General features: G+C 49.4%; 1 protein-coding gene across 7 annotated transcripts in view; it reads left to right on the top strand.

The window, feature by feature from the left end:
* CPT1A (carnitine palmitoyltransferase 1A) overlaps positions 1–12,146 on the top strand; it is a 63,881-nt gene that overhangs the window by 43,560 nt on the left and 8,175 nt on the right. For all 7 annotated transcript variants that reach the window (XM_070488327.1, XM_044761967.2, XM_044761968.2 and 4 more), the window contains exons 11-14: positions 1,282–1,470; positions 2,249–2,354; positions 5,399–5,515; positions 7,294–7,458. In XM_070488327.1, the coding sequence (XP_070344428.1) occupies positions 1,282–1,470; positions 2,249–2,354; positions 5,399–5,515; positions 7,294–7,458 (577 nt within the window). The remainder of the gene's footprint in view (positions 1–1,281; positions 1,471–2,248; positions 2,355–5,398; positions 5,516–7,293; positions 7,459–12,146) is intronic.

Below are 12,146 nucleotides of genomic sequence, written 5' to 3'. Positions count from 1 at the left end.
GGAAACGGGCAGTGTGAGCGGGAGGGGAGACCCAGTCCGAGATGCCCATGAGTGTTCGCATCCCTGGGGCATCGACACAGCTGGAGGAAACAATGGTGGGGACTGTCCTGGGTAGTGAGGTCCCTTCCCGCAAGCTGATAGAGCATCCATGGGGCCCTGTGGGGGCTGGGTGGGCGCAGGTGCCGCTGAGGAGCGGGTGCACCTGGGGACCTGCTCGCCCCATGGGGCTCGTGATCTCCCAGCTCCCAGCTTCACTGATGGGGCATCGCCCCATCTCAACCACCTGAGCCCCATGTGTAGACACGAGCATGTCACCTTCCTGAGCCTTCCAGAGCACTGAGTGCATAACAGACATCCTGTTGTCACCATTGTTCCCAGGTACCAATAAGAACGGTCGGTGCTGAGCTTGTGTCGGGACCCATTGTGTTTACAGGCTGGTTGGTACCATGGGCTGCCTCATCTGAGCGCTCGGGGAGAGAAGAGGGAGACAGAAGCCAGATGGCCCTGGTCTGGAAGGGTGGGCCGGGGCAAAGGACCTGGGGAGGGACCGAGTGAGCGGGGCCCGGGAGTGATTGGCTGGGATGACTCTCAAGAAGTGGATGTCGTGTCAGCTCCCTGTGTCCCACGTGAGGTGGGATGAAAAGAATCCTTTGACTTTGGCTCTCAGGGTGCCCCTCATCCTGGCAATGTCATGTGGTCCTTAGTAGCATAGACTTGGGGCAGGCTGGCTTGGGTGTAATCCCTGCGTGCCACGAAATAGCTGTGACTTCATCTCTGTGCCTCAGTTTCCTCGTGCGAAAGATGGGAATGGTAGTGTTCCTCAGTGAGCTAGGCCATGAAAAGTCTCGGAGCAGACCCTGGCAGGGGGAAGTGCCCACACACCCTTGCTGTGACTTCCGCTGTCAGAACTTAGGATGGTTCCCGGGAAGGGGGTGCGATGGGAGGGGGGCCGGAAGACGTGCAGGAGAGCTCTCTCTCGGGGTCTGCTGCCTGCCGGCAGCTGAGCTCCCAGGGCCGGTCTGCATTCTCGTCGTTCATTCAGCATTTATTGCAGAAAGTTCCGTGCTGTGCCTTCTGCCCTGCCTGAGATGCGAGGAGATGCGGCCACGGCCCGCAGTGGGGTCCAGCTGCAGGCTGTCGGATAACTGCAGGTGGAGAACGTCGTAAATGTGTGGTTTCCTCACGGTCCTAAAAAACTGTGGAAAACATCATTTCAAATGTCATGTGCAAGGAGATGTCACCACTGGCTGCAGGTTTAACCATATTTAATCCTTACTGCAGAGTACCCTGGGCCAAGTGTCGCCAGGCCTATTTTGGGCGTGGAAAAAATAAACAGTCTCTTGATGCGGTGGAAAAAGCAGCGTTCTTTGTGACCCTGGACGAAACGGAACAAGGATACAGAGAGGAAGACCCGGACGCGTCCATGGACAGCTACGCCAAGTCCCTCCTGCACGGCAGGTGTTCTGACAGGTACTGCACTTCCTGCCTGAAAGATGGTAGTTTGCCTGTGACCTTGGAAGAAATGTTACATGTGGCTGACACCCAGCCTTCCACTCTTAAGGAATAAGGCTAGCATAGAAATAGAACTTTCTGTTTTCTTCTTCTCCACCCAAACTCACGCACACACACACACACAACGCACACATGCACACATGCACACACACACACCATGGAAGCAGCAAAGTTGAGATTCTGCCCCTCTCTGTGCACACCTGCCTCCGTTTGGAGATGCTGGTGTGAGGAGTGGCTGCTGGGTGCCTGGAACCAGGCGGGAAAGATGATGGGCGGGGCCTGAGCGGGATGTGGGCTGTGGCTTTGGCCACTGGTCATGTGACTGTCATGAGGCTGTTCCAGTCCTGGAGCCTCCTTTCCCTTATCTGTAAAGTGAGGTCCTGCCTGCCATCAGGTTGGGGACGAGGATCGCTGAGATGGGGGGTGTGCAGGCACGTCCAGCCTCCCGTCTCTCCTCAGCTGCCTTCTGCATCCTTCTACGTTATAAGAGTGCATCCTCTTCTTCTAGTCTCCAGTGCATAATGCTTACCTCTGTCTGAACGAAGACAGAATGAATCACTCCGGGACCTGTGTGTGCTTTGATCCTCTCTCTACGGAGATTTATTAACATCCGCTAGCTGTTCGCGGGGTGGGTGCAAAGTAAATGAGCCCATCCGGAATAAAACAAATATATAGCTTTTGTTTACCTCTGTTTTTTTAAACATTTAAATTCCATAGATGTCTTTTTTGCACGTAGGTGGTTTGACAAGTCCTTCACATTTATTGTTTTCAAAAACGGCAAAATGGGCATGAACGCGGAGCACTCCTGGGCTGACGCCCCGGTCGTCGGCCACCTTTGGGAGGTGAGTCTTTGCAGCTTCCACTTGAATGCGGGAGTTGCTGTTGCAAATCCAAACCCCAGGAGGAATTTAACTTTGTAGTACCGTCATGCGCCGCATAGCGACGTTCTGGTCGGTGATGGACCACGTGCATGTAAGACGGTGGTCCGTAAGGTCAGTACCACGTAGCACAGGCGTGTCGTGGGCTGTACCATCCAGGTGTGTGTAAGTCTCTCTAGGCTGTTCGCACAGGCACACAGTCGCCTAATGACGCACTTCTCAGAGCATATCCCTGCTGTTAAGTGACACGGGGCTGTATTTGACTGTATACGAATTTTTTTTTTTTTTGAGGAAGATTAGCCCTGAGCTAACTGCTGCCAATCCTCCTCTTTTTGCTGAGGAAGACTGGCCCTGAGCTAACATCCATGCCCATCTTCCTCTACTTTATATGTGGGACGCCTGCCACAGCATGGCTTGCCAAGCGGTGCCATGTCCGCACCCGGGATCCAAACTGGCAAACCCCGGGCTGCCGAAGCAGAACGTGCGAACTTAACCCCTGTGCCACTGGGCCGGCCTTTCCTTGACTTCTCTTGACTGTCTTACCTCTGGTTAGGATCTTGGCAAAACCTAACCTGCCATTCCTTCGGCCACCAGAGATTTTCTATGTGGGAAAAAGGATAAAAAGGAAAAAACCAAAGTGCTGCAGTCTTGAAGACAGCAGTGTGGTCCTCAGACATTAGTATATGATAAAAGCAGCCAGTAGCTAAAAGGCTCCTCACCATCCTTAAGTCTTTGCTGATGCCGACAAAGGCTCAGAGATCCTTTTATCTGAAAATCCAGCAGAGACCTGACCACCTTCGGCACCTCGGAACACAGCCTCCGGACCCTCTTAGATCTCTTTGCAGGACATAGTCGTCCAGGCCCATGACACCCTGTTCCAAGGACGTTCTGCGTAATAAGTGTGTAAGGGCTGTTGCTGGGTACAGGAGGAAGAAGCTGAATCACGGGCAGGCTGGACCACACAGGGGAAATTTACCAAGTAGAGGAATCTACTGGGTATTGACGAGGTCAAGCGTCTATTTTTAAGTATCTGGATAAGATAAGGAAAAAGGAATTTAGTCTTAGACCAGGGTGACCAGTTCAAATTGGTGGGTAACTGTTAACCACCCAGCTGACAGAATGGCCTGTGACTCCAGGGACCGGACAGGGACCCAGATGCTCCCCACATGGATGGAAATTGACCCACTCTCTTGTTCTGGAGGCCCAGGCCAGAGGAAAACAGGCCGGTGCTATGAGGCCAGGCCAGTTAAAAACAAACCAGGTCAGAGGCGAAGGTTGTTTGCTCTCAGTGTATTTCTGGTGTTTATGTATTGGATCCTTGGGACTCTGATGCAGAGCAGCTCAGACACACAGACGCTGGCTCCTTCACTCACTCAAATCAGCACGGACCCCAACCACACATGTACGTGGCCTCCTCCGTGCTCCCCACCCTGGAGTCCCCACCCCCCTCGCCATCTGACAGTGTCACCATCTGACTTTGAGTTGTTTTTGCCTCCCCCACTGGAATGTAAGCTCCTTGAGCACAAGGATTCCTTTTTTTTTTTTTTTTTGGTGGTGAGGAAGATTGGCCCTGAGCTAACGTCTATTGCCAATCTTCCTCTTTTTACTTGAGGAAGATTGTTGCTGAGGTGACATCTGTGCCAATCTTCCTCTGTTTTCTATGTGGGATGCTGCCTCAGCATGGCTTGATGAGCAGTGTGTAGGTCCGTGCCCGGGATCCAAACTTGCAAAACCCTGGCTGCTGACGTGGAATGCACAAACTCAACAATTGCGTCACCAGGCTGGCCCCAAAGATTCTTTTTTTAAAAATTATTTTTATTATTGAGATACAATTCATATACCATAACATTTACCCTCTTAAAGTATACAATTCAGTGGGTTTTGTGTATTCCCAAGGTGGTTGAGCAACCACCAGCACTATTGAATTCCAGGACATTTTCATCACCCCCAAAAGAAACTCCCCATTCCCCCTTTTGCCCTCTTTCCCCAGCCCCTGACCACTGATCTTCTTTCTGTCTCCGTTCATTTGCCTAATCTGGCCACTTCATAGAAATGGAATCGTACAGTATGTGGTCTTCTGTGTCTGGCTTCTTTCATGTAGTATAAGGTTTTCAAGGTTCGTCCATGTTGTAGCGTCATCCATGCTTCATTTCTTGTTTGTGGCTGAATAATATTTCTTATATGATTATACTGCCTTTTGTTTATCTGTTCCTCACTTGATGGACATTTGGGTTGTTTCTGCTTTTTGACTACTATAGATAATGCTTCTAGGAACATTTGTGTACAAGTTTTACATAAACGTGTGTTTCCGTTTCTCTTGAGTACATACCCGGGAGTGAGGTCGCTAGGTCATATGGCCGTGTTTCACTTTTTGAGGCAAGGCCGAAATTCTTGTCTGTTTTATTCACTGTTGTTGCGGTGGTGCTCAGAAAGGCCGCCGACCCAGAGTCGGTGCCCAGTCAGTCCCGTGGAATAAGCGGGCTGAGGTTTCCCGCCCGCGAGAAGGAGCATCCACACCTGGGCTCGGGTCCCGGCTCACCGAGGAGGGGCCTCGCACAGTCGCTTCACCCCTCAGAGGCCCAGTTTTCCCGTTTATCCATGTGGGAATAATAGCTACCGCCTTGCAGGCTGGATGTAAATATTCAACTGGCGAGCACCAGAGAGCACTGGCATGCAGCCGGGGGCCCAGGAGTCGGCTTCCTGTGCCGCAGACGCTCTCTGATTCAATCCCAGCTCTGCTCCTTGCCAGTCCGCGGGCTGTTGAACCTGTCCACGTTCATTTTGTCACCTCTAAAATGGAGGTGAGAGCTGTCCCGTTAGGTGGCCGTGCAGAGGATGTGCATACTGTAAGCACATCCCGGTGCTAGGTAACTGCCGTTGAGCCTTGATACTGTCTCCATAAAGGATAAGGATTTGTCTACTTTTGGAGGTCAAATGCGCTTTACATAACGCTAGTAACTGTAATAATCCTCTCTGACTTCACATGTATATCTTGTTGTTTTCGACAGTATGTCATGTCCACTGACTGCTTTCAGCTGGGTTATGCAGAGGATGGACACTGTAAAGGGGACACCAACCCCAACATTCCGTACCCCACCAGGCTCCAGTGGGACATCCCGGAAGAAGTAAGTGCAAGTTATCAGACGATGGTTAATGACCTTGGGTGGGAAACGAGTTGAAACTCTCACCGTCGAACTTTCCACCTGTGCTTCCTGAGCATTTGTGAGCTCAGTTGAAGACCACAGAGACTGGGGCCGGCCCGGTGGCTCAGCGGTTAAGTGCACGCGTTCCGCTTCTTGGCGGCCTAGGGTTCGCCAGTTCGGATCCCAGGCACGGACATGGAACCGATTGGCAAAAGCCATGCTGTGGTAGGCGTCCCACGTATAAAGTAGAGGAAGATGGGCACGGATGTTAGCTCAGGGCCAGTCTTCCTCAGCAAAAAGAGGAGGAGTGGCAGTAGTTAGCTCAGGGCTAATCCTCCTCAAAAAAAAAAAAAAAAAAAGACCACAGAGTCCATCTCGGGAATTTTCCCTGGGCCCATGGAGCCCTGTAGCTCCTGTTGCCTTGGAAGCCCCGATGGTGTTTCTTCCATTTAAAGCTTTTGGCTGAGATTGTCAGTAAGATTTGCAGCTCGAACTTAGCTCCACATCACAATGTAAAAGTGAAAAAGAGAATCACTTCGTTTCGAGTTGAAATATTCTCCATCACTAATTTATAATTCTTCCAGTTAACATGGTTTTCGTTCCTCTTAAAGATTCTCAGGCTCTGCTCAGTAGAAGCCCTTTGGGGAAGGAATTTTAGGGTTAGAAACACCAAATCGCAGCTCATCTAATCCAAGCTGGAATTCCTGGGCAAGAACGGATTCTCCACATAGAAGGTCCTGTATCTTGCACCGCAGCCTTACGCCGCTGCTCCCACAGTATGCTGGGCTGGTGTGTGCCTCCTCAGAACGGGGTGGTCTCTGCTCAGGTGCCTGGGCTCGGGGTCCTTGTAGTTCACCAAGTCACTTGCCACTTATTTAAAAAAAATTTGTAATAAGATTTTATTTTTTGAGAGCAGTTTCAGCTTCACAACAAAGTTGAGCAGATGGTTCAGAGATTCCCCATGTGCCCCCTGCCCCCACAGATGCACAGCCTCCCCCGTTATCAACAGCTCCCACTGGAGTGCTGCTTGTTATAAGCCATGAACCTTCATTGACACGGCATCGTCACCGGACTCCGCAGTTTACGTTACGGTTCCCTCCTGGGGTTGTACGTTCTGTGGGTTTGGACAAACGTATGATGTTGGGTACCCATCATCATGGGAGCCCACAGAGTAGTTTCACTGCCCTAAAGGTCTGTGCTCCGTCTGTTCATCCGTCCCCACTGCCAGCCCCTGGCGACTACTGATGTTTTCACTGTCTCCGTAGTTTTGCCTTTTCCGGAAGGTCATATAGTTGGAATCAGACAGTATGAGGCCTTTTCAGATTGGCTTCTTTCACTTGATAACATGCGTTTAAGGTCCCTTTATGTCTTTTCATGGTTCGATAGCTCACTCCCATTGTACGGCTATACCACAGTCTGTCTACTTTTTAAAATTGTTTCCTCCATCGCCACCACGTGACAACAGCGGATTTCACAAACAAAACCCATGACTGTTCGACGTGCCCTTTGGGGTCCCCCTGGGACCCGGGAAGCCCCAGTCTCTGTCCTGTGTTCCCCTGCTTGGGCCACCCCACTGCTCTTCAAGGACGGGGCAGGGATGCCATATCGCTAACACACCGCGGCTCCTGAAACGTGATCCGTGTTATCTCTGAGCACCAGCTCTGTTTGTGCTGCACTGAAAACTAGCTCGCGATTTTCTTCAGGGTGGGTGTCACTACTTCCCCTGCAATAAGTAAAACCTTTTTTTCCTTCTTCTCAAGTGTCAGGATGTGATAGAGACGTCCCTGAACACCGCGAACATTCTGGCCAGCGATGTGGATTTCCATTCTTTCCCGTTCCACGCTTTTGGTAAAGGACTGATCAAGAAATGCAGAACAAGCCCGGACGCCTTCGTCCAGCTCGCCCTGCAGCTGGCCCATTACAAGGTGAGAGCCCCGAGCTTGCACCTCTGCCCCGAGCACCTTCGGGGTTCCTGAACGCAGGCCCGAGGCCATTGGCCCAGTGGGTAGGGAAGGCTGGAAACCTATCGCGGGATAGGGTGGCCACGGGTGCGGAAGCGCAGCGGTGCTCGGTCTTGCGTGTCACGCTGTGGAGTGTTTCTGCCACATACGGGGTGAGACATGTGTTTAGCAGAACCTGTCTTCAGTAGCAGTAGTTTTCTGTGTTACCCAGGACAGGGAGGAGCTGGGGGACGGGAGCACACTGAGATCTCATTGCTCTACAACGTGAAGAATTAGACCTTAATATAAGCCAGGAATCGTAGAGTTTAGGAAAGCCGAAATACTCAGGGCAGATGACTTGATGTCCCTGACCTTTGACATCCTCTTCCATCAAAGGGGATACGACCAGCCCCTGGAGGTCTCTGGGATGGATGGGGTCCCTGTGGACACAGAAGCACGCAGTGTTGGAACCTCCTTTCTCATAGCACCCGGTCGCATTCAGCTTGCACGTGGTGGCCCCATTGGAGGAAGGGGCAGGCCCCTAGGAGGACCTAAGTGGGACTTCATGCTTGTTGGAGGGAGCATTCTAGCCCAGACAGGGCACCCTTGGTTTCTCGGGGCAGTGGAAGTCATTGTGGCATTGGCTCAAGATGTGCCCTGTTTTTAATTGAAAACTCCTGTTGTGGAACTTAAGGGGCCATGCTGAGTGCTTTGCAGGAACTGGGTAACCCTCGTGGCAACGAGGAGGGTACTTTCATCTCCGCTTCACACAAGAGGGGGCGTGGTCTCCTGTCTGGATCTCCGGCTCATTGTGGCAAGGCTGAGCTTGGATCTGGCAGGCTGGTTCTAGAACCTGTGTCTTCAGCTGCTGTGATATAGCTTAATTGGATGGATACACCAAAAAAAGAAAGCTACAGACCAGTTTTGCTCATGAATATAAATGTAAAGAATCAAACTAAAATATTTGCAAATAGAATTTACTAGTATGAGAAAATTGTAGTTATTAGCAACAGCTTATACCAGTGGCCGGAGGATGGTTTGATGTTAGTAAATATGATAATAGATTAAATCGTATTACTACATCAGAGAAGAAACCGGTCAGCCACTTTGACAGATACTAAAAAGGCATTCAGAATTTACCGTCCATTCCCGATAACAGCTCTTGGTAATAGCGGCTGTTTCCTTAACATGATAAATATCATCGTGTATCAGTAGCCAGCATATGGATTTGAAGGTGAAAATGTGGAGGCAGCCCCATTAACTTAAGAAGGATGAGGCTGTCTCCAGCGGCTCCACTGTTCTCGAATGTCTTTCCATAAGTGCTGAGAGCAGCCGACAGGATAATTGGGCAGGGGGAGCATTCGAATGTTTACTAAGAAGATGGAGCAGTGCAAAGGTTTTACAGTGAAGAAGGGAGCTCAGTATGGGGCCCCGTGCAGAATTATATAAAGACCAGTGCCTTCCTCATATAGCAGTGATAGTCAAGCAGAAAAGATAGTGGAAACTAGAAACAAAAGTCTAGGATCCCCAGGCAGCCTTTATAACGCAGATGGGAGCTTTGCGAAGGAAGGCCTAGAGCCACGGAGCATGGATGGACACGCTGGGAGTCGGGAGAAAGGCCATGATTTCGGATAGAAAGACTTGACACCGTAGAGGTGAATGCTCCCAGTTCACATGTTCGCTGTGAACGTGGTCAGAGGTCTGAAGATGATTGTAGGAAAGGAGCTTGACCGATTGATCTTCAAGTTCATCTGGAAGAGCTGACATTTGCAAACAACCGGTAACATTCTGCAAAAAGAAGTCACATGGTGGAGGCCGGGCAGGATGAGGTGGAGGCCGGGCAGGATGAGGTGGAGGCGGGGCCGGGTGAGGTGGAGGCGGGGCCGGGTGAGGTGGAGTCTCGCTCTTTCAAAGCCTGAAATACAGATGTCAGAAGAGTATGGTAATTCACGTGGTGTGGTCCTGGCGCGCAAAGAGTTCCATGGAAAAGTATATGATAAAGGACACCTTTAACCTCAGTGGGAAGGGATGAGTTGGGAAAACTGACTAGATGGTTCCATTTGGGAAAAAAATAATCAGCTCAATAGAAAAATGGAGTCAGAGCAGAAATTGGTGGTTCCCAAGAGGAGACAGATACAGATGGTCAGTGGATGCCCACAGAAAGTTTATCCTTACAGGAATCTAGTAAGTGCAGCTTCCACAAGACTGAGTTTTTGCCTATGCGGTTTGCAAAGGTCTTTTTCCAATCCCGTGTTTGTAAGGGTGGATCAAGGAGGGTTTGTAGCAGCAGGAACAGTCATCTGTGACACCCATGCAGCCAGGAAAGTGTGTTGTGAAAGCGTAACCCTTTGCCTGGAAAATTCTCCTTTGAGAGTTACATTCCTTTAGAGACAGGTCCGCAAAGAGGAGTATCAGCATGCCCCTCTCTAAAAATTTGAAGCAATCAAACGGTTATCAATATGAAACTTGTTAAATTGTGATAGTTTTGTACAATGGGATATTATATCACTGCTAAATGATGTCGATGGTACAGTCTGTAAAAAACTCAGTCATCAAACAGTATGTCAAAGTTAATCATTTATTAGAACAATCTCCAAACTCTGACCCACAGGCCACTTCCAGCTCTTCACCTGTTTTTGCACGGCCTTCGAGCTGAGAATGGTTTTACCTTTTTAATAGTTGAAAAAGTTGAAAGAAGAATACTCTTGGGCGATACGTGAAAATCAAATGAAATTTCAGTGTTCATAGAAAAGCGCTTTATTGGCACACAGCCGTACCCACTTTTTGACGTGTCCACTGCTGCTTTTGAGCTATAATAGTAAAGCTGAATAGTTGCAACAGAGACCGTCTGGCCCATAAAGACTATATTTACTTACTTGCCTTTTACAGAAAATATTTCCCGACTCTTGCTTTATTATTACGTGCAAAGTCTAGAAAGGATGGATGGAAAATGTTAGTGGTGCTGTGAAGCTTGATCTTTATTGTGTTCTATTTTTCACTGTTTTAATTTTTTGCACAAGCATGTATTACTCAAGGAAAATCAAGCTACTTTTCCAAAGTTAAGGATTATCTATTTTGATAAGCCAAGCCCTTGTATCTCCTCTTTGCCCTCTGGCTAGAAACTGTCAGGATTGCGTTCTTTGCCCCTCCCCCATGTCACTTCTTCACATAGCACTCAATCTATTAAAAATGATCCATCTATCGAAGTGATCTGTTAAAAATGTAAATCAGAGGCCGGCCAGTGGTGCAGCGGTTAAGTGTGCACGTTCCGCTTCAGCGGCTCGGGGGTTCGCCAGTTTGGATCCCTGGTGCGGACATGGCACCGCTTGGCAAGCCATGCTGTGGCAGGCATCCCACATATAAAGTAGAGGAAGATGGTCATGGATGTTAGCTCAGGGCCAGTCTTCCTCAGCAAAAACAAGAGGATGGGCAGCAGATGTTTGCTCAGGGCTAATCTTCCTCAAGAAAAAAAATAAATAAAACAGATTCATCCAAATTCTTTCGTGGCTGCTCGCTTGAGTGCCAGCTTTGTTAGGAACGGGGCTCTGTGCAGAGCTAACATTCAGACCCATCTCTGCCCACCTGGGCGCTGCAGGGCCTCGATGGGGCTCTGCACACATCCACGTGTCCTGCGTGGTCCTGGGGGTCTGCTCCAGGCTTCCGAACCTTCTTTGTGCCCGAGACCCCTTAGGCAGTTTCAGAAAGCTTTGGGGACCCCTTCTCTGAATAATGTTTATAAAGCATAAAATGAAATACACAGGGTTACAAAGGCAGCCTGCTAATTAAAATGCAGATGTCGAAATATTAAGCATAAATTTGTGATACAGTAAACATAATTTTTTGTGCACTCAATTTTGAGTAGCAGGCCTAATTGCTGTAATTTTGAAGTAGTGATAAGCGTGGATGATATTTTGGGATATGTGCAACAACCATAATTTGATGTGAAAAAGCGATGATTTTTCTATTCAGTGTCACAGGCACTGCTTGTAATTACTGAAGTTTGTTGCCTGTGCTTCTAAATGATGTATTTCAGCTTGTGGTTAGTGGAAATTAAAATATATATATTTCCCATCCAACTTCACACATCTCCAGGTTAGTAACCATTGATCTGATCCCTGTCTACCCTTCCAACCTGCTCGCATAAGACATTGGGCCTCATTCACTCCGTTTTTGCCACACTGGCCTTTCTGCTGCTCTTGACTATGCCGGGCTCATTCCTACCTCAGGCCCTTTGCACTTGCTCTCCACTCACAGTCGGTGTTTTCCAGATTGAGGTATAGGTGCTTAGGTCTCTGCTCAGGTGCCACCATCTCCTATTTAAAAAAGCCCCACCCCATCACTCTCTTCCATCACCCCGAGTTCTTTCTGTTCAGTGCATGCATATTTGTCTGTCCCCCATCTCTCCTGCTGGGAGGTTTGCTCCTTGATGGCAGAGACATGATCCGTCTTGTTTGCCACTGTATCCCCAGTGCCAGGCACGTACCAGCCACAGAGGAAGAGGTGTCAGTAAATATAGATTGGATGATTGATTTAATGAAGACGCTGGGCAGTGGCCATAATTCTGGCCTATAGCTATCTGCTTCCTGCTTTGGGGTCAGATTTATTTTTCATCTGGAAACTAGAATCCGTGAAAAATTCTCCCAGCGCCACCACCCTGAGCAGTGAGCCACAGG

This window comes from Equus asinus, chromosome 17 (genome assembly GCF_041296235.1).
Source record: "Equus asinus isolate D_3611 breed Donkey chromosome 17, EquAss-T2T_v2, whole genome shotgun sequence".
In the NCBI taxonomy this organism is placed as follows: domain Eukaryota; kingdom Metazoa; phylum Chordata; class Mammalia; order Perissodactyla; family Equidae; genus Equus; species Equus asinus.
Note: the sequence above shows the minus strand (reverse complement) of the source record. Positions and strands in the feature narration are given on the sequence as shown.